The following is a 26,527-nucleotide window of genomic DNA, read 5'->3' as shown; positions in this document are numbered from 1 at the left end:
AGGATGACACAATTCCCCAGATTCTCAATACAATCTAGAAAATTGAAATTTTACAAGGGCCATTCTACTGTTCTCTACACCCATCCAGGGGCTAGTCAATATCCTGTAATGGCTTGGAGACAATATATGGAATATGCTTCAATTGACACCATCCTCTCTTGGGAGGAACATGTCTGATACAGTTCTTTGGGCCAGAACCAGCATTCCCTCTCACACAGCAAAATTCACTCTCCCACAACAGTAGCAGGGGCAGAGAGCAGTCCTTGGAGCCAGGTCTGGGAAGGAGAATTGCTCCTGATCTATCTGAAAGACATTCAGTGAGTTCAGACAGGAAAGATGAGGCCCAGTGGGAAGGACAGCCACCACCATTAGCAGGAGCAGAAAAGTCCTCATTCAGATATACTTAGAACCAGAAGGTGTGAATCTTAAAAACTATTCAGACTGTACTTTAGAAGATTTTATTTAGCTATTCCCTTCTTGTAACAATGAAGATACTTGGTCTAACAAGAATCAGGAATGTATTGGGAACTTTTAAAATTAGTCCACCCTAATTAGACATACTTTAGTTGAAGATAAAGTTGTAAACTCCTGATTGAGCAATGAAGGTACTGTAAACCTTGAAATTTCTCAGACTTGTGAATGTTAAAAAATTTCCCCATTGGACTGGGAACATTCCCCATTTTGATGAGAAAAATCCTTGCTATGGGAGGACCTCTACTCCACCCATACTTAAGACTGCTTTAGGGGAGAAAACTCCTTGCTAAACAAAGAAAGTACTTGGACCCATGCTTATAATAAGGCAAGGAGTTCTTTGAGCCATGCCTGTTTTTTAGAATTAATACGACATGCTAGGTACCTAAAAGGGTCGGGCAATTTTTCTCTTAATGAGATTATTTGACTCAGCTGTGTTTTCACTGGTTCAGACTTACTGAGGAGATTAGTAGACACAGCAGCATTTTTTCTGGTTCAGACTTACTGAGATTTGTTGACTTAGCAAGAATTCAGATGGGCAGTCCTTTGGAAAACATCTACAGTGATTGGTAGATGTAAGGACTTAGGGGAGGTGACATAGAAGAAAAACCTCCTATATAAGAAGCAGAATCTCTTGAGGAAAGGAAGATCCTTTTGGAGGATCTCTGATGAGGATCGCTTGGGAAGAATCTCTTGAGAGAGGCTCTGGAGAAGGGAAGCTCTTTGAGGACAATCTCTAAGGAGGTCTCGCTGGAACTCCTCTGAGGGGACTCAGTCCCTCTGGAGGCTCTGGAGAGAGGCCCTTTGGAACAGTCTCTGGCTGGAGTCCTCTTTAAGGAGGACTCTGGCTGGAACTCTCTCTGGTGAAGTCAGCTGAGATGGAGCTGGCCTGGTATCGCTAGAATCCTTGCTTAGACAGACCTTGTGGTGAGGTTTAAAAGACTGACTGACTGATCTCTCTCTCTTAAGACTCAGGTCTAGGCCATGTTGGCTTAAGGCCCTTCATACTTATTTCCTTTTTCTCTCTTTCTCTCTTTTCTTTAATTCCACATTTGTATTAATTAAAATCTCTATAAAACCCATTTGACTTGGGTATTTGAATAATTGGGAATATTTCCCTGGTGACCACCTTATATTTGATTTAAAAGCCAAGACATTGTAGTGAAACATATTTTCTGCGGTCAAATTTACTCACCCTCTCTTATATCTATCACAATTTATATCTTCCACCATTTTTAACTCACTACAGTTTACAACATCACTATTTTAATCACTACAGTTTAAGACCTCAACCATTTTAAATCTAACAGTTCTCAACTCATACCTTATAGTGAAGCTAGAACCTTAAGATAGGTCTATTTTTAGATCTAACACAAAAAGGTGTTAAGTACCTGTAAAGGTTAAATTAATCACAAAAAGGTCAAGTAACTCACAAAAGGTAAGCTTAACAAAGAAGTGTGAAGTACTCAGAGGATATAATCTAACCAGAGAAGATGTGAACCAAAGAAGATAAGAACGAAGAATGGGCAGTCCTGGAAAAAAGTGTCTATTGTGATTGGTAGACATGAAAATTTAGGAGAGGTGACAAGAGAAAATTTCTTTAAAAGGAAGGGATAAAAATAAAAAGTCAGTTGAAGCAGTTGAGTTCGGAGTGGAGTAAGATTCTGAACTCAGTTCAGGAAATAGTTTTCAGTGGAAGACTGGAACCCAGCTTGGAGATGATCTCATGAAGAGTTGTAAGACTGACTCCTCTTTCCCTTAGGCTCAGGGAGGCCACTTTGGTCAAGGCGTTTAACTACTGTGTGGTTCAGTCTGTGCCAGTCATTGTCATTATCATTCTCTCTCTCTTTCAAATCCTTCTCTCTTTATTAATTAAAATCTCCATAAATCCCCAGTTGACTTGGGTATTTTATTATTTTGGGAATCATCCCTGGCAACCATTAAAATTTAGATTTAAGTCAAAATACTAAACATTATCCTTACAAAGGCAGAAAGAATTCCGGCCCAAAGGAAAGCAGAGAAATCTGGGAACAAAGGGAAGAATACAGAGACCTCAGTTCCAAGGAGAGCAGACAGCTTCTTGTTTGGAACTCATCTACTCTGAGTGTTCTGGGTAGGCCTCACTGCTTTAAATGCCCTGCTTCTGAAGTCCTGAGATGCTGGATGTCCTCCAGTAGCACCCAAGGCCAAGACCTCAGGACCCTGCCTGCCTCTCCACCCGAGCCCTGCCCTCTATGATCTGGAATGCCACTGCCAGGAGAATGAGCTCTCTTCAGCCTAGACTCTTCCCAGGCACCAGGGCTTGATACTCTACTTGGGCAGCCATCTACAAGGCTGGTCACCCTGAGAACTTCCCCCTCACTCTCCTTCCCTCTCCCCTTAGTCCCTCCCATACTCTTTTAGTATCGGAGCAACACTGGGCTCTTTCTAGTTCCTCACAGGAGACTCTCCATCTCCTGACCTTGTTCCAGGACTCCTCTCCCTCCTCCCCAACTTTCACTACTGTCCACACTAGTCTCTGCCTCCTCAGTGCTGGATTCCTTCAGGTCTGGATGAAAATCTCATCTGCTGCAAGAAACCTTTTTTGACCCACCTTTGTGTGACTTCCTACAATTTATCTTATACATATTGAAGGGAAAATTGTTTCATGGCCTTTATACTATCGATCCAGAAACAATGGATCACCCGGAATCCTTCAGAGAAGTAACTGCAGGGACAAACTAAGTCAGACCTGGTGATTGCACTAAGCGAGTACAGGATATCAAGCATAATAGTAGAATGTCGGCTCTACCTTTGAAAGGGATGCAGTTTGGTGCATCAGAGTATTCCTGCAATGAATGATACTGAAGACTTCAGTGGGAAGAATGAAAGCTTTAGGGCTGGGCAGTTATCTGGGGAAGCTGAGCGCCAGCAGAGCAGCTGGGCCTGTCTGGTGGCACCTGGGCGGCTCATCCAGGCAGGGGCTGTCATGGACAGAAAACCCCGGGGAACACTGGATGGGGGGCAGCCAGGGCAGACCCTGGAGCTCCCCTGGAGGCCCGGGAAAGGACCCAGCTCTGAGTTCTGCTGGATTCCAGCCTGGCCTGGGGAGGGGCTGCACTCACCTGGGAGGGGAGCCTCAGGGTCCCGGGGGCCATTCCTCTGGCAGTGGGCTCTCTGCTGGGGCCACCCTGGGGTCCTTCAGGGGGTGGCAGAATTCCTCTGTGTGCGCCTGGGGGGAAAGAGAGGGGGGGGGCTCAGAGGGGCTCCCAGGCCTTCCCTGGCCTAAGGGGGGAACAGGGAGCCTCAGGCTGGGAGAGGACCTCAGACTGGCCAGGGAGAAGCCTCCCCTCCCCCTCTGCCACCATCTTTGGCTTCATTCCATTCAGAAACCGCACTGGGTGGATGGAGGGAGCCTGCTGGGGGGAGGGGTCACTGGAGAAGGGGGGCCTGAAGCGGAGCTGGGCATCAGGTGGGGGCTGGGAGCGCGAGCTGGCATTTCTTCAGTACCCGAGAGCAGGGCTCCTCCCATGGCATGTGGGCTCGGGCACCCCCACCGGCCCCGCCAGGCTCCGGTTGGAGGCTTCTCCCCTTGGCCTGTTCTGACCTGAACATCCCCCTCGGGGAAGGGCCTGCACTGGCCTGAGCCCCGCACTTCCGTGGTGGTCCCTTTTCTGGGGTCCATTAAAGCGAGGAACGCACACGGAGACAGCCCCGCCCCTCCACAAACAGTTACACCGGGCCCAGCGCTCCTTGGAGGTGCTCTACAGAGGTCTCTTCCGCCAGGACTTTGGGAGCAGAAAGTCTCAGCGGCCAGGGGGGGAAAAAAAAAAAAGAGTTCGGCCCGCGCTAGCCCAGAGAATCACTCTCTTTCCACCCCAGGAAAAGGTCCAGAAAGTACAACTGTGAGCCTTCTTGGAACTCAAGCTGCACAAAAGAGATTCCCAGAATGCCTCGGGGTGCCATGACTGTGTGACGTCATACTATAGGCATCCTGGGAAATGGAGTCCTCCTGCCCAGGCCCCTGAGTTTACAAGCCTGAAGCCTTCTCCCCAGCCAATTCCCCCCCAGCTCTGCCTCGCTTCTTCTTTACACTCGAAAATGCCTCAGGCCATAGCTCGGTACTCCGCAGGCACCCCATAACCGCTTGTACAACCCAGCACACCACCTCTGCGGGGCGGCTCGAGTTTGCACATGCGCACATGCTTCCGCCAAACTCCCAGGCTCACCAAGAGGAAACCTGTCTACTCAGGGCTTCCCCTTCCCCAAGCGTTTGGAAGGAGAAAGTCTCAACGGTCAGAGCAGGGAGCCCCGGACACTCCGTACCGCCCCCCTCTCCCGACCCTACGTCCATTTACTCCCTCCCCTCCCCCTCTCACCCAGCAAAGGTCCCAGAAACACAGTCGCAGGCCTTGCAGTAGCTGAGGCGGTCAAGGATCTTATGACGTCAGAACCTAGGCATTCTGGGAAAGTCTTCCAGGGGGAGGACCCTAGTTTACATGAAGTCACGACGCAGGCATTCTGGGAAATGGAGCCTTTACCTGGGCTGCTGGGTTTAGGGTTACTGTGGGGGAGGGGCTATACTGCAATTGTGAGGGAGGGGGTGCAGCCTTCTTCCCCCACAGCTCTTTTCCCTTCCAGCCCTGCCCTGACTCCTCCATAGCCTGGAAAGTTCCTCCAGGGAGGGCCTGGCACAGAGCAGCTGCCTAATAAGTGTCCAATGATTGATTAATCAATCCATGGATCTCCGCATTCCCGGGCCTGGGGAAGTGGCACTAGGATACCCCCTTCTAACAGTGAGGGAAACTGAGGCAGAGAGCAGCAGCTCCAGGCCCAGACCCAGGCCCCCCCTCCCAGGTTCCCCTCCTCCAGGGCTCTCTCTGAACATCCTGCTGCTCCTTCTGCTTTGGGGGTCCCCAGGGGCTCCCCAAAGGGGCCAACCCTCTCCCCAGATGGGGGAATCCGATGACTGGAGAGCTGCCCTCCTGCCTGGAACCCCCAAGATCTGTGCTCAAACATGGCCTCAGACACTGCCCAGAGGGAGGAGCCTAGCCAAGGCCCTTCTCAAGTCTTTACCTCAGTTTCCCCCACTGTGGAATCAAGAGAATCAGAGCCTGAGCCCAGGTGCTGTGGGGAAGGTGGTCCAGAGCAGATCTGGGGGGAAACAGAGCTGCTTCCTTGGGGTTTCCTGGGGCTCTGGACCAGCTGAGGAGGGTCTCCCTCAGCACCTCCCCCAGCCCACAAGGCCCAAAGACTCTTCAGAGGCCTGGGGGAGGCCCAGGAACCTCCTCCTGTCCTTTGGGAGGCCACAGACGGCAGCAGCAGCCGCTGAGCCCAGATGGACAGAGGACAGCCTGAAGGTGTCTGTGTGTGTCTGCAGAGCTGCTGGGCTCAGGCTGTAGTCTGGCTGCCTCTTCCCCCTCTTTGGGGCTTTCTGGGCAGAGGCTGGGAGGCTTTGCCCTCTCCTTCTGCAGCCCATTGGACAGTGGAGGAAACTGAGGCAAGCAGGCTAAAGTGACTAGTCCAGGGTCCTGCAGGGGGAGATCTCAGGCCTCCCTGGAGGCCCTGAGCTCTAGCAGGCACTGAGGGGCTAAAGGCCCTGGAAAGGCTTCTCTCCCTGGAAGATTCTACCCTTGCTGGCCTTAGGGTCCAGGGCTGCTGCTCTGAATTCCTCTCTGCTGTCTCTGGGGCTCAGGAGGGGAGAATACACAGGCCTGGGCTGGACATGGCCTGCCCTCCCCTGAGATGGGGGTGTTGGGGGGCCCCCAGGCCCTTCCCTGGACTCTAGCCTCTCCTTCCAGGCTTTGGGCCTGTCCAGGCTGAGCTAAGAGGGAGCTTGAAAGGGAGGCCCAGAGGGAGTTCCTCCTGGGCCTGCCAGCCCCAGGAGCCCAGGAGGAGCTCTTTCCTGCAGACACCCCTGAAGACTGGATGTTCTCGACTTTTATTGTCCTTTTTCACATCACTTCCTGTCCCTTCCCCTCTTCTCAGGGCTAATCACAGCTTCCAAATTACCTAGCACTGACCTGGGTGGGCATCTGTAGGATCCACCTCTTGTGTCTCAGAGTGTAAACTCTAATGGAGGGATTCACAAGTTTCTGACTAAGTTAAAGGGAAGGAGCTTTCTAAGTGACTTGTGAGTTCTCTGACTTCGGGTTCAGTAGGGTGTTTAAGTTTGATTTGTTTAGCTAAAGATAGACAAGAGGAGAGTTAATCCTATCTTCACACCATGCATGTTCCCCATCTTGTTTAAGCCCCCCCCTTCTGTGTCACAGTCAGGGCTGAGTCTGGGCTCCAGAAGACCCAGAAGGGCTCAGAAGTGTCCCAGGACACATTTGTACCCAGAACCTCTGCTCTCCAGGCCGGGATCTCTATGCACGGAGCCATCTGGCTGCCCCTGGACTCAGCTTCTTTCCGGAACTTTTCCGTTACAACCCTCCTGGTGCTTTCAGGCATTCCCCACCCCTGCTGCCCCCCCAGGCGGGGGTCCTGTATCCCCAACTTACCTCTCTTCCAGCCAGAAACATCTCCCCCGTGGGCCTGCCTCCAGGTTTTTAGCATCAAATAGAGGATATTGGGGGATGACTCTTGGGCTCTCAGTTCATTTAAGTCATAGGAACTTCTAGATCACAGACAGCTCAGAACCCTTTTGATCCCGGCTTCTTTACAGGTCAGTCTTGACCTCCTCTGTCCCCCTGAGCCCTCAGAAGACCCACCATCCCCCCCATTATCTTGGGGGGACCTTCTGACCTCTGCAGCCTCCTCTAGGAATGAGGGTGACAGAAAGATCAGTATAAATGGGTTCACAGTCTTAGAAGAGTTTCTCAGGGAAAGGGCTGAGACCAGGCTCTTCCCCTGCTTCCTGCACAACCTCATGTTGGGGATTAGATTCCTCCTGTGAGCCCCCCAGGATGCAACTAAAGGAGTTCTGGAGGGATGACTGTGAGGGGCAGCTTCATTAAATCTCCTTCTGACCTTGATTTCGGTTCATATAAACAGGCACACAGATGGACAGGGCTTGGGTGTGGATCTCCTCTGTCTCTATCCCTGTGGTCATCCCGCAGTCCCAGCTCAGGGGCCTCATCCTCCCCGAGTCCCCGGGGCACCCCGGGATGCTCCTCACCCTTTCCTGGTGCTGCCCTCCCCCAGCTCTCCCCTGGGTCTCAGAGGCTGGCTCCAGGCTGGAGCCTGGCCATCCCAGCTGGGTTTTCTTTCCGTCCCCAGCCTGGACCTCCCCAAGGATCCAGGACTCCCCCGCCACAGCTTCTGGGAAGAAAAAGGGCTTTTTTGTGTGCTATGAAGGCCCTTTGGGGCCGTCATGAATGGATTCCACCTTTGTGGACAACGATGTGGAGCGTTGATGCTCAAAGAGCTATGTGAGCCTCCATAGGCTTCCCGGCAGTGATGCCATTCCTGGTCCATTGAGAAAGGAATGAGAGAGAAAGTAAAGTGCAGTGAGGTGCAGGGTGAAAAATCTAAAATCTTGGCTGGAATGCACAAGGAGTTCCAAAGAGAATGTAAAGAAAGGAAGAGAGGAATTTCCGCTGAAGCTTAAAGAATGTTCCTGGGTCTCTCTGGGACTTCTGAGTGATTTCTGGGAGGTTACTGCCAGCCCGTGGGATTGGTTGGGGCAGTGGAGAAGCTTCTAGACTTGGGTCTCCCTGGGATCCTGCTTGTTGTTCTATGTGATCCTACTTTTGGTTCCTGTCCATTCCAGAGATAGTCTAGCCGGTTCCTGATCTAGTTTTAATTCTACCCGTGAAACTCTGAAGAAAGTCAGCTTGACTTGACCCGAACTCTTTACTCCAATCTTTGTGAGCTAAAGGCCTGCAGCCTTGGTGACCTGACCATGGGATTACCCAATCCCTTATTCGGCCAACTTGATCTATCAGCATTACCGAAAACTCTTCTGGAGATGCTCTAGATTAGGGGGGGCACGGCAGGGAAAATTTGGGGTAGTAGCATAGTCAGGTTGGGGTGTAGATTGCTTGGAAGATTCAGAAGACAGGCTTGTGAAAGCCTCTTAGTTTGTGGCTTAAGCAAAGATTTATTAGCCTAGGGACCTCCTTGGCCCTCACCCAGTTTTAGTTGGTTCACTTCATTCAAGTTGTTGTTAACAATTATCCATCAGTCAGATTGCGTGTTTGAGAGTTCCAGGTCTGAGGGTAGCCATTTGCCCTTCTGAGCCTGAAACAGAGACAACAGACTTCTGATTTTACTAACCTAGTGAGTGGCCAAACCCACATCTTTCACTGTACAACATTGGGTGGGTGGATTCCACGTCAATTTGGACCACTGGCTCCTTTCTCAAAGGAAAGCTTGGGAAATCCACATTCAGTCTCACCCTATCCTTTGATTGGGCTGAGGAGGCCAGAAGGGATATCACTGGGGTTCCAAGCTAGGGATGGAGGAAGCATGGGAGGGGGATGGTGAGGGAACTCTCTATTTGCCTGGTGGGGCAGCTAAGGAGCAGTCTTCTTGCCCCGAAGTGAGACAGGAGGTGAATAGTAACCTCAAATTAGCCAGAAGACCAGCCACCTGACCATGTGCCTTCTCTTTCTCCATCCTGATGTCACTAATACATATTTATACATTTCTATTCTCCAGAGGATTTTTAATCCCTACATGAGAAAATGGAAAGAATTGAGGGGAACAAGGACATCAAGTGGTTCATTATGGGAAGTAAGTGGATTCTGGAGCCAGCTCAGTCACTCTCTTCCATCCTGGACTTCAGCCAAGTTCTGTCTTGGGAGAAAAGCTTATTTATTGTGGGAATTGGGAGAAAACTCTGTTGCATTTTTTGAAGGGAAACTTGCATGGCTGGGGAAGTGGAGCCCTTGGAGCTGCTCTGTAGAGACCCTTCACCAGGCACCAGGTTATCCTGAGTGTTACAAGGGAATCACTTTAAAAGACTGATATATATTAATTTAAGGTCGCCAAGGAATTCAGCTATGTAATTCCTAAATGAAAACTCAAGTTTGCAGTCAATCTTTTATGGAGTTTAATTAAAATAGGAGGAAGAAAGGAATTAGAGATAGAGAGAGAAAAAAAGGGAGAGAAAGGAATAGGGCTTAAATACCCCTTCTGTTTAGGCTGGGCCAAAAGGCCCAAGCCCTTAGATAGCTGGGGCAAAGAAAGGAGATCAGTCCCTATTACTCACGTGACCAAAATGGAGAAACAGTCTCAGAGGCCCCCACCTTCAGCTTCCTTCAGAGCAAGCTTCTCAGAGTACACTGCCACCACTCCGATCAACTCCTCAACCCCCCACGACTCTTCAGACCCCCCTGATCTTTAAGGAAACCATCCAAGTTGCCTCCCCTCAGTTCTCACATCTACCAATCACTGACCATCAATTTCCCTGTGCCAATGGAGGCTCTAGCTTAACCCAGGACCGCCCAGAGGCTTTGCACATGTCTGTTGAAGGTCATATTTTCAAATGATTAAATCTTTGCTCCTTTGCTACAGCCCTTTCTAAATCCTGTTAACCTGAGTAGGGTAGAGATTGGAATAATTAAATTTTGATCTAGGCTGCAGCCCTTACTCAATCCTGTTAGGACTGAATAGGGTGGAGATTGATTCCAAGTATCTCCATTGTATCAATTCTAAAATCAATCATGACTCAAAGAAATTCCTGTTCTATGCTTAAGCATAGGTCAAAGTCCTTTCCATTGTTCAGCAAAAGGTTTCTGTCCTAAAGTAATCTTAAGAAGGGAAGAGAAGGAACCTCCCATGCCAATGGGGTTCCCATTCCAATAGACTATCAGTAAGAAATTTTCCAAGTATGACATATCCCAATGGTGAAATTTCCAACATTTATAAGTCTAAGGAATTTTGAGGTTTACATGAGGCAGGCAGAACCCAAGATCCATGGAAGGAGTTTTCCAATCATTGTACAGCTCAGGCCACGTCTTCTTTGAAGATGGGCCCCATAAAGGTCAGTCAGTCCTTGTTTCCATGATCCTTTGACTGTTTTCAGACACTTGGAGAGGAGGTTACTCTTTTCCCTTGTGTGAAACTAACAGAAAAATGTCACCCCTTCCAGGTAGGGTTAGGATTGACCTGATGTCTCTCTAACTACTCTACAACACTGACTCTGCTACAGAGAAGAGTCTTGCCAGATCCAGCCAGGAACAGCTGACTTGCAGTCCCTTGACCACATTCTATGGCTCTCCTCAGAATCATCCAGGGTGGGAATGTTCTCTCCCTACGTCCCGTTTCCTGCTTTCCTGGTATCACCATGGGTTGGTGACTGGGATAACCTTCCTTTGGCTCTTTTTTTCTACCTTCAATGCACCTACCTAGTTTCAGGTGGCCTCTCCTATCACACTGTAAGGTCCTCGTGGGAAGGGAGTGTTTTTGGATGTTCTTGGAACTCCCTACATTTGTCGTTATTGTCTTACCTAACCCTTTCTGAGCTCATTTGGAGTTTTCTTGGCAAAGACACTAAGTGGTTTGACATTTCCTTCTCCAGCTCAGTTTACAAATGAAGTTAAGGGACTTATTCAGGATAACACAGTTGATAACAGTCTGAGGTCAGATCTGAACTCAAGAAGACAAGTCTACCTAACTCAAGGTCCAGCACTCTACCCACTGTACCACTGGGCTGCCATAATTTTTTAAAAATTATAGTCAATGGTAAACACCATGTTTTTGGTAATTCAGTTGTGTCAGACTCCTTGGGATCCTGTGGCCTTTGTCCATGGGGTTTCCTTGGAAAGGATAATAGAGTGTTCGGTCATTTTACAAGATTAACTGAGTCAAATAATGGTAAAGTGACTTACCAAGGGTTACACAGTGTGAAGAGCATCTTTTAAATTAATCAAGCAGGAACTCAAAGCACCCCTACTTAACACTAAGTAAGAGTGTTCAGAGCAATGTTTAGTATGATAGGCTAGACGTTTTCTCTCCCCTCTTCTTACATTTTGTTTTGTCATTTCTTTCTCTGATGTGATCCCATTTTACAAGAGTAGCTGAATCAAATAATGGTAAAGTGACTTGCCAAGAATTAAACAGATAGTAACTGTCTGAGGTTAAATTTGAACTTCAGATTTTCCTGATGGCAAGACCAGTTCTATTCACTGGATCCCCCAGAAGTCCATCCTGTACTTACTTACCATGACGCTAACCGTTGGATAGAATGCTGGTCTAAATCACAGAAGGCACTGGCTACACAAAGACAAAACAATCTCCAACCCAAAGGAGGTTTCATTGTACTGGTATAAATAAGAAAAGGCAAATGAAAGATGATTTGAGGAAGAGGAATGACTAGAGGCATTAGGAAAGCTGCCCAAGTAGTTCAGTCCTATATCTATAACTAATGTAGCTCAGTGGGTTGATAGACAAGAGGCTTGGACCTGAAGTTGGAAGACTCAATCCAAATTCAGGCTCAAACACCATAGAGCAAGTCACTTAACGTGACTCATTTTCCTTCCCTCTAATATGGGGTGCATAATGGCACCTAGCCCAGAACAGTTTTTAGCAACAAATATTTGTAAAGCCCTTAGCACATGTCCTATGTTGCACCTTTTATTTCTTCTTGGATGTAAATCTGACTCCCCATCCCTTCAGGGAATCCCCAACTCCCTCAGAGGGGATTAGGGGAAAAGGATAAAAGCAAGCTACATTTTTCTGGTTCATCAGTTAACTAGATAAGCAGATCATCTATGCCTTTAAAAAAAACAAGAGATCACATGTAGATGGTGCTTTAACATTTACAAAGCATTTTATGTTTATTATCTCAAGACACTGATAAAAATTATAAAAGAAACAGGATTCAGCAAAATCCCCAGGACTCTTGATCACTCTCCAAGCTGCTCTTCAAAACTCTTCAAAACTACTCAAAAAGCACTAAACTGTTCTAATGGCATCTACCTAAATGTTCTACTGTCTCTCCTCTATCTGCCTATCTCGCTGGAAGTATGATATTTAGGAAATTTGGCGATCAGCATTAAGGCTTAGTTATTGTTTTACTGATGGTCCCTAAACTTTTAGGACACATTACTGTGACCATTGACTCTCCTCTCCCAAAATAGCTACCTGGTATAACAGTTACATGTCAAGAAAAATCAGTCAGTATTCTAGCTACTTGTGATAGTATATGCTTCCTTTGCATCTCTAGCCAATGACTCCTCTAATAATGAGAAATGGTTCACCATCATTAACTGAAGGGCTTTCCACAGGCACCACATTTGTAAGGTTTCTTTCCAAAATGAAGGAAATTATCAAGGAGTCCCTTCCAGAGAAAAGTATTGCTTCAATGATTATATTAATGAGGTTCTCTTCTTGAAGAATTCTTTCATGTTGAGGAAGCAGCTGTGATCCACAGCGATGCTTTTCCATATTAATTACATTCCTAAGATTTTTTTTTTGATATGAATCTTTTTTTCACACAATGAAAGATTTTTATTTTGGAAGGATGCCTTTCCACTTTCATTGCACTCATAGGATTCAGTATGAATCTTCTGATGGCGAGTCACTGCTGAGCTTCTGGGAAAGGCTTTCCCACAATATTTGCATTTATAAGGTTTCTCTCCAGTATGAATTCTTTGATGTCGGGTCAGTGAATTTCTCCAGGGAAAACCTTTGCCACAAATGTTGCATTGAAAAGGTTGTTCTCCAGTATGAATTCTCTGATGTCGGGTCAGTGAATTTCTCCAGGGAAAAACTTTCCCACAAACATTGCATTGAAAAGGTTGTTCTCCAGTATGAATTCTCTGGTGTTGGGTCAGTGATCTTCTCCAGGGAAAACCTTTCCCACAAAGGTTGCATTGAAAAGGTTGTTCTCCAGTATGAATCCTATTATGGTTGATAAGATCTTGCTTTCTATAAAAAGCCTTTCCACATTCACTGCATTTGAAAGGTTTCTCTCCAGTATGATTTCTAAAGTGAAATGTAAGACTTGACTTCAGGCGGAAGGCCTTTCCACATTCACTGCATTCATAGGGTTTCTCTCTAGTATGAATTCTACTGTGATTAGTAAAGTCATACTTCCGAGAGAATGTTTTCCCACACACGTTGCATTCATGAAGTCCTGTTCCTTCATGAGTTCTCCTGTGTTCTGAAAGGTGAGAGCTTGACCGGAATGTCTTCCCACATTCATTGCATGCATACGGTTTCTCTCCAGTATGAGATCTCTGATGTAAAGTTAGGTTTGTGCTTCTAGAAAAGGCTTTCCCACAGTCACTGCATTTAAAAGGTTTCTCTCCAGTATGAATCCTAAAATGTCGGATAAGATCTGTCTTTTGGCAGAAAGCCCTACCACATTCACTGCATTTAAAAGGTTTCTCTCCAGTATGAATTCTGCAATGTGCTTTAAGAGCCCCCTTTTGCTGGAAGGCCTTTCCACATTCACTGCAGTTGTACCGTCTCTCTGTACTCTGAAGATGAGAATGTTCAGCACGACTTGTATTCCTGCGTTTAGACAGGTCATTACACGGTTTTCCCCTATCAGTTGTCTGGTGTGGACTAAGTTCATTATTTCGAAGAAAAGAATTCCCCCTTTCATGAATGTTCTCTTCAGAATGAATTGCATGTTTTTTTATGTAGCCCAAATCATGACCCAGCACTTTCTGACATTTGTTAACCCTGAAACATTTCTTCCTAGAATAGATTTGATTACATTGTCCTTGGTTCGAATTCATGGTGGAACTCCCTCTCTGGTTATCTCCTTTCTGGCACTGTGTAACTATAGCTACTCCCTGTTGTGGAAAAAGGTCTGGCTCTGTAGAGGAATGATAGTATTTATTATATTCAGAGACTCTGGCTTCACTAGGAGGTTCTGCTTGAATTATTTTTATTCCTCTAGAAGGTTTCCCTTGAATGTTTTGTTTTTTCTTCAACCTGCTATCACACTCCCAGATTTTCTCAATCTTGCAGACACTTGGATTATTCTCCAAGAACTTTTCCTGGGATAAGACTTTCATAGAAATACTCATCTTAGAAGCTAATTCCTTGGTCTGAGGCCTAGTGTCCCAATCTGGAAGAAAGAAAGAGTATAAACAAACCTTTTCCTTGGATGAATTAGCTTTTGTCTAAATGTCACTTTCCCTAATAATCTGGCTGCTACAAACACTGTCCTTGTTGTTTTCATGTAAATGGAAATCAGTTTATGTGTCTTCTAACATTTCTTTGCATTCACCAAACTTATCCTTTGATATGGGTCGATAATATTAAATTAGCTGAAGGTGGGAAAACTGATGCAGGGACCTCAAAATCACTGCAGGTGGGGATGATTGCTGGCTCCCCTACACCAGTATGAACAAGGTAACCTGGAATATGTGTGTCTATGCATGTTTATATATATATAATTTATATACATTATACATTCACACACAGACCACACATACCTAACAAAATTTTCACTTATGAATTAGACCTCTGGAAGGAGTCATGAGAATATGATCAGGGGATCTAAGAAAAAGAATTCATGTGTAGCTCTGACACTGAAGAATTCCATTTTGCTTTCCAAAAAAGACTGAAACAACCCAGAGCTCCACCTACAGTGGAATTTCTTTCCCATACTATAAAGGCACCAGTAGAACCTGATGATTTCTATCCATACCTTTTCAGGCAAAATCATTCAAAGTGGGGGGGCAGGAAGGAATTCTCTGTGGGATCTGTGGCAGGGAGAGGAGTTCCTGGCCCAGAAGGTCACTGAGGGGATCACCCAGGAGCCCATTCTCTGTGGGCTGAGAGATGAATGACCAGCAGAGCTGTGTATGGGTTGTTGTGTCCTCACCAGGGTCAGGCACTCATCCACTCCCTCACTCACCTGGCCAGCAGCTTCTTAGGACACCACCAGTTGGAATCCAATGTGGTTCCCCTGACTCCAGCTCAGAGATCATCACATCCTTGTTTGAATCAGCAAGGCCTAGTCATGGGAAAGGGCAAAGAGATGAAGAGGGAGGATGATCTCTCAGGCCCTTAGGAACAAGCTAGTAAAGAGCCTGGGTGCCATGGAGGTACTTAGAGAAAATATCTCAAGGCTGCTCTGGTTTGTTTTCCTGGGAAGACACAGGACTGGAACAAGGAATGGAGAGGGGTTCTGAAAGACAAGGGTTCATTTGATCCATTCAATACTGAGGTATTGGGAGCTTGGCTGACTTCAAGTACTTCCTCTAAGCCTTGAGAAGGCCCCTGTGGCCTGAGGGAGCAGAGCTGGGCTGGGACCACACAGTAAAGCCCTTCATTCCTAGACAAACATAACAAGAGCCTTTCACAGCAGGGACAGCCTGGCTTTTGGCCTGGTTAGCATAAAAAGTGCTCAGGCTATTACAGGCCAGAGAATCCCAGCTGCACCCTGGACAGGGCCCAGAAGAAGGAAGGAGATCCCCTTCCATGGGCAGATCCCAAGGCCCAGAGGAGCCCTCCTCACCCAGGCAGACCAGGTTCCTGTAGTTCTCCAGCATCACCTCCCAAAACAGCTCCTTCTGGGGAGGGTCCAGGAGCCTCCACTCCTCCCAGGTGAAGTCCACGGCCACATCCTTGAATGTCACGGAGGCCTGAAACAACATATAAATGGGCTCAGCCCGGGACCACAGCCCAGAGGGCCCTGGGAGGGGAAGGCAAGTGGGCAGGAAGGACAAGGGCTGATTTGGACCCCAGCCTGGGCTCCCACCCTCAGGTTGTCCTGGATGCTGAGTCAGGTCACACAGAACAGCCACTGACCAGTCAGCCAGCACTGAGGGAGAGTCTGTCCTGTGCCAGGCTCTGGGTCAAGCCCTGAGCATACAAAGAAGGGCCAACGTACAGCCTGGCCTCAAGGATCCCCCAGTCTAATGGGGAGACACCATGCACATGACTAGTGACAGCCAAGGTCTGACCAACACTTCTCTCACCACCCCCTCGGGAAGGCAAGTCCCCCTTGTCCCTATTTACAGATGAGCAAACTGAGGCTCAGAAGGGCGGGGGAAGGGGGGGATTGTTCATGGTCACACAGACAGGGTAAGAGCTGGTCCCCTCTCTGACTCCAGGCTTGTCCACAGCCCTTCCCAGCAAGCCATGCTGCCTCCCACTCAACAGCTCAGCTTCCCCTTTGGACATCTCCCAAAGGCAGCAGAACCAGCAACAGGCACTTGTGAGGGGCCAAGCACATGCCAGGCACTGATGAACCAGATGGGGACACCAAGAAAAAAACAAACCAGCCTAAGTGGGGAATGGAAAAGGCCTCCTGGAGGAGGTGCCGCTTCATCCAAGTCTCAGAGGAAGCCAGAGATGGTGCTAGAGAAGGGCTGGGAATGGGGATTCCTGGCCTTGGAGCAGTCAGGAGGTACAAAGGCATGGAGGCAGGAGATGGCACACCCTGAAGGAGGCACATCAAGCTGGATGGTAGAGTGTGTGGAGAGGAGGAATAAGGGAAAAGCCTAGAAAAGGGGAGACTTAGTGGCTCAGGGGTTAGAGCCAGGCCCAGAGACAGGAGGTCCTGGATTCCAATCTGGCCACTGACACTTAGCTGTGACCCTGGACAGTCCCTTACCCACTATTGGGTAGTCCTGACCACTCTTCTGCCTTGGGAGCAGGACTTGGAATTACTAAGCAGAAAGTCAGGATTTACAAAGAGACCAAGGAAGGGCCAGTCAGGAAGAGCTCTGGAGGCCCACAAGGGAGGGCTGGAAAAGGATAAAGAGCTTCCCAACATGTCTCTCATTCCACCCTCACAACAACCCAGAGCCTGGGGCTATTATTATCCTCAATTTACAGATGAGAAAACTGAGGCAAAGAGAGGTGAAGGGACTCCCCCACAGTCTAACACAAGGGTCCCCAAACTACGGCCTGCAGGCCACACACGGCCCCCTGAGGCCATTTATCCAGCCCCCACTGCATGTCTGGAAGGGGCATCTCTTTCATTGGTGCTCCTGGAGTACTGTATGTGGCAGCGCCTCAAAGTGCAGCATCACTCACGTACAGCACTACTTCCGGTGACATCATCCTTTGTGTGGCGCCTTGTTCTGAGAGTAACTGAATGAGAACAAGGTGCCCTGCAAAGGATTATGTGGCTGCACAATGGAAGACGTCAGCATGGTGAGCAGTGATGTGGGGAGGGGATTCCGCACTGTGTATACTGCTGCCCCATAGAGTGGTGGCAGTGATGGGCCTGTGCAAGGTGTGACAGGCCCATCCCAGCCGGCGCTGCAGCCTCCACTATCCCAGACAGCGCCATACAGATTTGCTCATAGTTTTATTTTAATAGTCCGGCCCTCCGTCGGTCTGAGGGACAGTGAACTGGCCTCTGTGTAATGAGTTTTGGGACCTCTGATCTAACAGAAGGAAAAGAAAAAGAGGAAGCTTCCATCCTAACAGGGGAGGTGCCATATGTGTCAATCAGCAGAGACCAGGAAAAAGAATGACCAGAGGCATTCCAGGAAGTCTTCCTGGAAGAGGCAGCTAGAAGCACCTTCCCACAGGAGGGGGGTCCTAAGCGGCATCTTCTAAGGAAGCCCTCAGGATTGCAGGAGGTGCAGGGGAGGAGAGGCCCCATGGCGGCCGGGGGAAACAGCCAGGACCAACAAGGAGACAGAAGACAGGGGTCATGGAGGGCCTCCACCAAGGCCTCAGGCTGCCTGGAAGTATAGAGGACGAGGCGATGGAGGCCTGGCCATGGGGAGGCAGCCAGGTTGGGAAGTCCTCTGAAGGCCCAAAGGAGTCTCTGTTGGGTTGTCAAGAGAGCAGAACCCAGGCTGGGAGGGGGACACAGGGCCAGGCGTCATTTTAGAACAATGACTGGAGCAGCCATGGGGGATCCCCGTGCTGCCTGGAAGTGTGTCCTTTGCATCTACTCAGAAGCATTTCTTGTTCGTCTCCTCCACTTGGGACTGATTCTGGCTTTAAAGGCCTCAATGCCTCCTCATGGTGGGCCGTCCCTGCTGGGCCCTCAGGGAAGCCCAGAACCCAGAACCTGGGCTGTGATGGAGGCCTCAGGATGGTCCCTGCTCAGAATGAGGAAAGATCCACTGCTCCTGCTTCCTGGACGTCCTCCTTCCTCTGGGCCTTGCCATTCCGGCTTCCCTAGCCTGGCCTGAAGCCTCCCAGCTGGGTCTAGGCATGTGCTGGGCCCCAAAAGAGACCCGACTTCTCGGCCCAGGAGGAAGGGAGGGAGCCGGGCTGGAGCTGGAACCTGCTGTGCAGGTGGGAGAAGCAGCCAACCCTGAAGGAGCTGCAGATTGTCCTGAAGAGGCCCAGCAGGAGCCCCAGGATGGGGCTCTAGGGAAGGGTTTGAGGTGAAAAAGGGAAACGAAAGTGACTTTGGAGCCCTGGAGAGAGAGGAGTGTCTACACCTGGGCCTGAGCCTCCCTGTCAGGAGAGGCCACTGTTGCTTACCTGGGGGGGCCTGCAGGGCTCCAGCCCTGTGCCCTCTCCACACTCCTCCATGCTCGAGGCTCCCAGGCCTGGGTGTTCCGGAAGGCAGGTCTAGAAGGGAAAAGGGACCTATGAGGAGGCTCTGTCCCTCCTTCCTGGCACCTCCCAGAACCCCTCCTTTGGAAATGCCCCCAGGCGGGTGTGGGGAGCTCCAGTGTGCCCAGCACCGAGTTCAGCCCTGAGGAAGTGCCCAGTGGGTACCCCAATGGATTCTGGGTAACAGTGAGACTCCAGGTAAAGAGTGGCCAGCTGTGCCCCCAGCAATCCTGGAAGTGCCGGGAGGAGGGGAAGGAGCCTGGGCTGGGGCTGGAGAGGGTGTCAGAGGCTCTAGTCCTGGGGAAGAAGTCCCAGAAATGTGAGGGGGCAGGGGAGGGGCCTGGAGCCAAGGGGGTAGGGGTGTGGAGCTCATGGTGGAAGCCACAGAACAGGGATTTGGGGAGCTGGAGACGGATGGGGGAGGGGAATGGGGCGCGGGAGGGGAGAAAAGTGAAGAAAGTTCAGGTGGGGGCGGGGCGACCCTCCTGCTTAATCGCAGCCCCTATTTCCAGAGTCAGCCAACAGGGACAGGGGCCTCACCTTCTCGGGGGCAGGATGAGGTGTACAGGGGCCAAGCGCCACGGGACTCCGGGATGGGGGAAGCAAAGGTAAAGAACCGGGAAAAGCCTAGTTTAAAATCTTCAAAACCCGCCCCCAGGCCGGGCCCCGCCCCCTGGTTAGGCCACACCCCAGCTGGAGCCCCGCCCTGCCGGTCCCAAAGACATCGCTTCAGCCTAGCTCTCCGCCCCGCCTCCACGTACCGCCCGCGCCCTCTTAGTGGCCCACCCAGACCCCGCCCCCTCAACTATGTTCCGACTCTCATCCAGACCCCCCTACGCCCAGGCCCCACCCCTTGCTTGGCCGCCCTGTTCCTTCCCAGAAGGCTTAGCTATGCGGGCCGCTGGGGTTGGGGCTGCCCCTCCCTGGCTTTTCTTCCACCCTTCAGGGAATTCGGGCCCTCCTCCAGGCAGTCTCAGCTTCCGGTCCTCTTTCTAGTACGGAGCCCGGGAGTTCCACGAGCGCCTCCCGAAGATCTCCGTTGCCGGCCCCTGGGAAGCGTTCCCCCAGACTGAGTGAAGGGGAGGAGTCTCTCTGGGCGCGCCTGCGCACTCGTACCCTCACCTGGGCCGCCTACTGGGGCCCCATCCCACCCCGGTGAGCTCTGCGGCCCAGAGAGGAGAAAGGGTCTGCGTTTCTGACCGGGCTGCAGAGCCAAGGGGGGTCTCTGCAGACTTCGGCCTCTTCTCGGCCATCCAGTCCCGGCAGGCGTTGCTCAGAGCCGCCTTGGCCCAGTCTCCTCCTCTCCTGCACCTCCCTGTGTCTGCATACCTTCGTGTACCCATTAGGCTGGCTTCCTCTTCCTCCCAGACGCCCCCTTCTTCTCCCAGGGAGCTAACAAGGCCTCAGATCCCAGCCTGCTCTGCTTTAGGCCTTGGAGGATGGGGGGGCCGTCCATGCCCTGAGGCCCCCCCAGCCCTGGAAGTTGTGCCTCCCAGCCCTCCCTTCCCTCTGGAAGACAAAGTCTGGGGGGCGGGACAGGCTCTGACCAGGCACAGGGAAAGGCCACTTCCTGGCACAGGGAGGCCAGCATGGAGGCCGCGGGGAGGTGGGGGGAGGCATTTCTGGCTGGAGGAGAGGTTGAGGAGCCCAGCCTTGGGGGGGGGGGGGCAGCAGGGCAGGGAATGCCTGGAAGCACCAGGAGGGATGTGGGGGAAAGCTCTGGGAAGAAGCTGAGTCCAGGGCAGCCAGATGGCCCCAAGGATAAAACCTGCCTGGAGAGCAGAGGTTCTGGGTGCAAATGTGTCCTGGGACACTTGGGAGCCCTTCTGGGTCTTCTGGAGCCCAGACTCAGCCCTGACTGTGACACAGAAGGGGAACAACACGGGAGAGCTGGGAGAAGGCAGGGCTTGTGCTGGGGAGGGACAGGGAGGAAGAGGGGAGGCCAGGAAGCCCCTGCTGGGGGTGGCCCCCTGCCCTGGGAGTCCTGGCCTGGAATGGGGAGTCCCTGAGAGGAGGCCCCAAGGGGAAAGGCCTTCCTGCTGGGGGAGGACAGGAGCCAGGTTTCTGGGGGCCTGGCCTGGGGGGGCCTGCAGGAAAGAGCTCCTCCTGGGGGCTGGCAGGCCTAGGAGGGCCCCCCAAAGGGTGCTGGACACCCCCTGCTGCCTCCCCTGAGGGCAGGCCCAGCCACCTCCCTGGAGGCCAACCCCCGGTGGGCCTCCCTTTAGGGCTGCCTCCCAGCTGAGCCTGGACAGGCTCAAAGCCTGGAAGGACAGGCTTTGCCCCTCTGAAGTTCAGGGAAGGGCCTGGGGGGCCCCCAACACCCCCATTCCCAGGGAAGGGTGTTGTAGGGGGCTTGAAGAAAGGTTGCCTTTTGCAAGAATGCAAGACTGACAGTTTAAAAGTGAGAGATTTATTAGTAAAGTTGAATTTGCGACCAGTAGGACAGCTTGAGTAGAACATCTGGAGGGTTGCTCCCAGAATACCTCACTTCTGAGGATTTTATAGGGAGGAACATTGGAGCCAGGGCTGGGGGGAGATTTTCCTGAAGGCATCAGGGGTGACCCCCCTAGTTTGGAGGACAGACAGATGTCTGAGATACAACTGGATGATATCAAGGTTTGTCTCTGTCCATGTAAAGGACAATCTAAGGAGGAGAATCCTCTTGGGGTCAGGTGTTTTGGGTTGGGAGTAAGGAGGGACTAAAGGAATTTCCCTGCTAATAGTTTACCTGAGTTTTGGGGTTACAATAGCCATGCCCAGCCGAAGCCTGTGTATTCTCCCCTCCTGAGCCCCAGAGACAGCAGAGAGGAATTCAGAGCAGCAGCCCCGGCCCTGAGACCAGCAAAGGAAGAATCCTCCAGGGAGAGAAGCCCTTCCAGAGCCTTTAGCCCCTCAGTGCCTGGAGTCCGGGAGGCCTGAGATCTCCCCCTTGTAAACCACAAAATTTCTTAGACTTATAAATGTTGGAAATTTCACCATTGGGAAATTTCATACTTGAAAAATTTCCTATTGATAGTGGGTCTTGACTATTGGAATGTGAACCCCATTGGCATGGGAGGTTCCTCCTCCTCCCTTCTTAAGATTACTTTAGGACAGAAACCTTTTGCTGAACAATGGAAAGGACTTTGACCTATGCTTAAGCATAGAACAGGAATTTCTTTGAGTCATGATTGATTTTAGAATTGATACAATGGAGATACTTGGAATCAATCTCCACCCTATTCAGTCCTAACAGGATTGAGTAAGGGCTGCAGCCTAGATCAAAATTTAATTATTCCAATCTCTACCCTACTCAGGTTAACAGGATTTAGAAAGGGCTGTAACAAAGTCTCAAAGATTTAATCATTTGAAAATATGACCTTCAACAGACATGTGCAAAAGCCAGAGACCTCTGGGCGGTCCTGGGTTTAAGCTAGAGCCTCCATTGGCACAGGGAAATTGATGGACAGGTGATTGGTAGATGTGAGGACTGAGGGGAGGCAACTTGGATGGTTTCCTTAAAGATTGGGGAGTCTGAAGACTCGGGGTGGTGGTTGAGAAGTTGGTCGGTGTGGTTGGTGTGTGCTCTGAGAAGCTTGCTCTGAAGGAAGCTGAAAGTGGGGGCCCCTGAGACTGTTTCTCCATTTTTGGTCACGTGAGTAATAGGGACTGATCTCTTTCCTTTGCCCCAGCTATCTAAGGGCTTGGGCCTTTTGGCCCAGCCTAAACAGAAGGGGTATTTAAGCCCTATTTCCTTCTCTCCCCTTTCTCTCTCTCTCTCTCTAATTACTTCCTCCTATTGTAATTAAACTCCATAAAAGATTGACTGCTGACTTAAGTTTTCATTTAGGAATTACATAGCTGATTCCTTGGCGACCTTAAATTAATATATATCAGTCTTTTAAAGTGATTTCCTTGTCACACCCTGCAGGATCCTGGACAAGTCACTTGAGCCTTCTGGCCTCAGTTTGCCAAGGTGGACTCTAGAAGCCTCCAAACTTGTAGCCAGGTAAGACTGAACAACCCCTAGTTTACTTCCCTTGAAGGTGAAGCCCCAGGTTTAACATTGTCACAGGAGAGTCTCTCCTGGGGGGAAAGTCCGACCTCTGAGTCCCAAACAAAGGAGAGACCTTAAAAGAGTTTGAGTGGGGAGGGCTGATCCCCTGAGCTGTGGAGTATCTCTTTTGTCCCTGTGGCTTCTCCCCTCAGGCCCAAATCCTTTCCCCCAGGGGGCCCTACCCTTGCCTGGGTCTTATCCTTTTATGTCCTTGGTAAGATTGGGGTGTATGGGGTGCTCAGGGAGGGGTAATATCTCTGGTATGGAGGGCTTGTCGTGCCCTTCAAGGGCAGCTCTCCAGCCTCTGACCCTCACCTGACACCCAGCTCTCACTTGTGGCTCCTAGTAGCTGCTAGCATGCAGCAGCGGCCACACCCCGGGCAACGGCTTCGACAGGCCGGCTAAACCTTGTGAGGGTAGCCATCGGGTCGATGTCGACCCCTGGTGAACCAGGCCTTTGCTCACCCAGCATGTGAAGACTGCTTCGGCGGAACAGGTGGAAGAAACCAACAAGAAGGTTCAACAGCTGAGATGGCGACGCAGCAAGGCACTGTGGAGTGCTTAGGGTGTGATGGAGCACAAAAGACAACACGGCCATCCAATGCAGCTGAGGAAGTCTCCAGGCATAATGACTTTTCGTGCCACTGGACCCAGGCTTCCAATGCTGAGAGAGTGGGACTGTCTCTGTGCATCGACTTTTCCGCTTAAATCTTCATGCACAGGTGTCTTTGCACAAAAACACACAAAGACAATCGTCATCCTTGGTTCGAGAGACAACCAACAACCTTGGTAAGGCATCAGCCCCTCCCTGGCATTCAGTCCAGGACTCCTCCTTTTCCTTTGTTACCATTGTAGAGCCAACCAATGCTCCCTCTCCTCTTCAGACCCCATGATCCAATAGAAAGGTATTTAAGCTTCCTGCTTTAATAGTTCTCCCAGGGGTCAGTGACCAGAGCAACCAGTTTCACACATCCTGCCCTAAGCAGTTCTGTGTGGAGTCCTCCTTTAGCACAAACTCCTTTCCTCAGAGTGGTTTTCTGACTCTTAAATAGTTCTGTTTTTTACAGTTAACAATTTCCTACCCTGTGCAATGGGCTGCAGGAGGAGAGGGCAAAGCCAGCCAGCCTCTGCCCAGAAAGCCCCAAAATCCGGGAGAGGCAGCCTGAGCCCAGCAGCTCTGCAGACAGACACACAGACACCCCCAGACTGTCCTCTGTCCATCAGGGCCCAGAGCCTGGGCTCAGCAGCTGCTGCTGCCTTCTGTGGCCTCCCAAAGGGCAGGAGGAGGTTCCTAGGCCTCCCCCAGGCCTCTGAAGGGTCTTTGGGCCTTGTGGGCTGGGGGAGGTGCTGAGGGAGACCCTCCTCAGCTAGCCCAGAGGCCTCAGGCTTTAGGACCTAGAGTCTCAAGCACAAATCCACATATTGGCCATGCCCCAGGCAGCAGGGGAGGCCACAACTGTGCCCATCCTGGTGGAGCCTTCCCAGGCACTCAGGGCTTCCTGGACCAGGGTGTCTCCTCCGCCTTCTGGTGGCTTAGTTCTCACAAGAAGGCCAACAAGGAGCCCCAACCACCCTCCGCTCTCACCTTAGCAAGACCTAAGCTGCTCTGCCACCTTGTCAGCCCCCAATGGGGCTCAGGCCCAGACAAAGGAGCCAGCACTCTACCAGTGACCAAAAAGTAGAAGCTGCTTTTGGGTTTGAGTCAAGGTGTGCCTCCCCTGAGCTGGTGCCCCTTGACTCTGGCAGACCAGGTCATGGAAGGCTGTGTGGAACCCTGTCCTTCCTGTCCCAGCTCTATCCAGGGTGGGGGTGCAGGCTGGCCTTTCCTGAACCTTCATGGAGTGGTGGTTAGGTCTTCAGGAAGAGTCCAGGCAGCCCTCACCTTGTAGCAGCCCAGGCAGTCCCAGAGCCAAAAGCCAAAGGTCATTGATGGGCAGAAATTGGACCAGAAGGCTATCAGACCCACTCCAAAATCAGGGATTGAGATGAGTCACTGGCCTAATCCTGGCCGGCCCCAATACTGTGGACCATCTAGAGAGGCCTGGGATAATGAAACTGGCATGACATGGGCACACAGCCCCTGGAGGGCCTGGAGCCAAAGGAGGGGAAGCCCTCAGAGACATAAAGGATCCACAGGCTCCTAGGGAGGGCACCAAGGCACCTGGCACCTGCCTGTTGCCTGGCAAGAGGGTTATGGAAGCCTGACACGAACCACTGACCCACCTAGCCAAGTCTGGGCTCTGAGAACAACCAGGACACAGGGCTGTCTGTGGCCCACCCTGACCAGGAGGATCTAAGAATTTGGCCCCACCTGAATGAGAGAATATTCTTATTCTCTTATATATGATTAGATTTAAATGTGATAGTCATGATTTTATAAGGCTTTTCCATCTGTATTTTAGTTGTTTTATAATTGCTTTAGTTTAGGTCCTAGAGTCATCCCACCTTTCTGAGTTGAGTTCATGTATCATGTACCCCTTCCTTGTGACTGGGCATGTTTCAGCAGCTTTCACCTTAAATTTCATAACCAGATATGGTGTTATTCATCATCACCCATCCTTACCCAGAGTGGGTCCAGGAAGCATCCTTCTTCCGCCCATAACCGTCAAGTGACTCTTAGGTCAAGATCTCTCTCACGACATAAGGAATATGTCCTAGGAGACCTAACCAATGGACAAATATGGGTTACTTCATAGTTGAACTAGCCAATGAACAGTGTTGCTGGGTGTCCTCATCCTTTGACGGGTATGATTATTCTTATACTTTATGCTTTTATGGAAAACTTGGCTATTTCTTTAACATTATAAAAGGTCTATTCCAGTGCTCAGGGTCTCCTGTTATTAAACAGGAGTCTGGCTTTGTAGGAGGACTTATCCCTCTTCCAATAAAATCTAAACAATTACCTGTCTTGGAGATTTTGGTTTTATTTATCCAAAATGGATTATTCTTAAGGATACTGACTAAGAATTGGGCCACAATATATTCAGAGTTTAAACAGAGGTACAAGAGCCACATTCAGTCACTGCCAGGCCCCAGTTCCAGGAAGGGGTCTATCCTGGCTTGATCCTACTCCACCCTTATTAGACTCTTCCCCTAGGGCTGTCTGAGACCTGGGATCCTGACAACTTCCCCAAATTCCCCAAACATTTTCCTCTTGGGCAGAGGGCTCGACTAGCAGCCCAGGGGCCTGGCTGGAAGTCACCCTTCTCTGATGAACATTCAAGACCACATCTGTTATACTATCCGCTGATAATGGTCTTAAAAATTTGGCTTCTGTGGAGTTAAGTGGTTTTAGTCAATGGTTGGGAATACCCCCAGGATTTATTCTTAAGGTGGAAAAGCTACCCCTTTTTATGTGAACCACTCAAAGACGACAGAGGAAAGAGTCTGGGATCACCCTACCCTGGGGACCATAAGCTGAATAAGCAAGATCGCATTCAAAGACTCATCAGATCCTGTAATTCCTACCATGAGCCCCCAGACCACACACATCCAAATCTAAAGTAACTGGGCTCAGGTTATAAGCCAATGAATCCTAGGAATCAGCCTTACCCAGAACATAGGCAAACAAGCCAAGCTCGTCTCAGGCCACCCAATACACCCCAGCCTGGTTTCTTCAGCCTCTGGCTGGCTTGCCTTATATGCCCTAGAAAT

The 26,527-nt window shown here is 50.3% G+C and overlaps 2 protein-coding genes and 1 long non-coding RNA gene across 10 annotated transcripts in view; 1 reads left to right on the top strand and 2 right to left on the bottom strand.

Annotated features, from left to right (window-relative positions):
- The window catches only part of LOC103092175 (zinc finger protein OZF-like), a 75,229-nt gene extending 70,384 nt beyond the window's left edge, over nucleotides 1-4,845 (bottom strand). Inside the window, exons 1-2 of one of the 7 annotated variants that reach the window (XM_056820335.1) lie at nucleotides 4,830-4,845; nucleotides 3,576-3,682 (exon numbers count right to left, since the gene is read on the bottom strand). Coding sequence is in view for 5 of the 7 variants with exons in the window: in XM_056820340.1 (XP_056676318.1) it covers nucleotides 3,576-3,682; nucleotides 3,961-4,135 (282 nt within the window). In the remaining 2 variants the exon portion in view is untranslated. Of the gene's footprint in view, nucleotides 1-3,575; nucleotides 3,683-3,960; nucleotides 4,789-4,829 lie in introns of those variants that run through there. The other 6 variants (XM_056820340.1, XM_056820332.1, XM_056820333.1 and 3 more) reach the window with 6 other exon arrangements.
- A 7,305-nt stretch (nucleotides 4,846-12,150) lies between these two features.
- On the bottom strand, nucleotides 12,151-19,641 carry LOC100020297 (zinc finger protein 454-like). Of its 2 annotated transcripts, XM_007490276.3 has the most exons (5): nucleotides 19,378-19,641; nucleotides 18,763-18,852; nucleotides 15,821-15,947; nucleotides 15,218-15,316; nucleotides 12,151-14,422 (listed from the first exon to the last, which is right to left on the bottom strand). In XM_007490276.3, exons 2-5 carry the CDS (start codon nucleotides 18,811-18,813, stop codon nucleotides 12,792-12,794), a joined length of 1,908 nt encoding a protein of 635 aa, XP_007490338.1. In that variant the 5' UTR covers nucleotides 18,814-18,852; nucleotides 19,378-19,641; the 3' UTR covers nucleotides 12,151-12,791. The 2 variants fall into 2 exon arrangements, with proteins under 2 accessions (XP_007490338.1, XP_056676307.1); XM_056820329.1 differs by lacking the exon at nucleotides 12,151-14,422 and having other exon boundaries at nucleotides 15,056-15,316.
- A 214-nt stretch (nucleotides 19,642-19,855) lies between these two features.
- LOC107652145 (uncharacterized) lies at nucleotides 19,856-25,780 on the top strand. The gene is made up of 3 exons (XR_001629613.2): nucleotides 19,856-19,992; nucleotides 22,748-22,825; nucleotides 23,343-25,780. It is a non-coding gene; the product is annotated as an uncharacterized LOC107652145 (long non-coding RNA).
- The last annotated feature ends 747 nt before the right edge of the window (nucleotides 25,781-26,527 follow it).

The sequence above is a fragment of the Monodelphis domestica genome, chromosome 3 (genome assembly GCF_027887165.1).
Source record: "Monodelphis domestica isolate mMonDom1 chromosome 3, mMonDom1.pri, whole genome shotgun sequence".
In the NCBI taxonomy this organism is placed as follows: Eukaryota; Metazoa; Chordata; class Mammalia; order Didelphimorphia; family Didelphidae; genus Monodelphis; species Monodelphis domestica.
Note: the sequence above shows the minus strand (reverse complement) of the source record. Positions and strands in the feature narration are given on the sequence as shown.

Excerpts from the sequence above, each read along its gene's own strand:
- LOC100020297 (XM_007490276.3), bottom strand. The coding sequence starts at position 18,813 with ATGGAGGAGTGTGGAGAGGGCACAGGGCTGGAGCCCTGCAGGCCCCCC. Across the intron at positions 15,948-18,762 it reads AGCCCTGCAGGCCCCCCCAG|GCCTCCGTGACATTCAAGGA; the intron begins GTAAGCAACAGT and ends ATGTTGTTTCAG. Across the intron at positions 15,317-15,820 it reads CAGGAACCTGGTCTGCCTGG|GCCTTGCTGATTCAAACAAG; the intron begins GTGAGGAGGGCT and ends TCCCATGACTAG.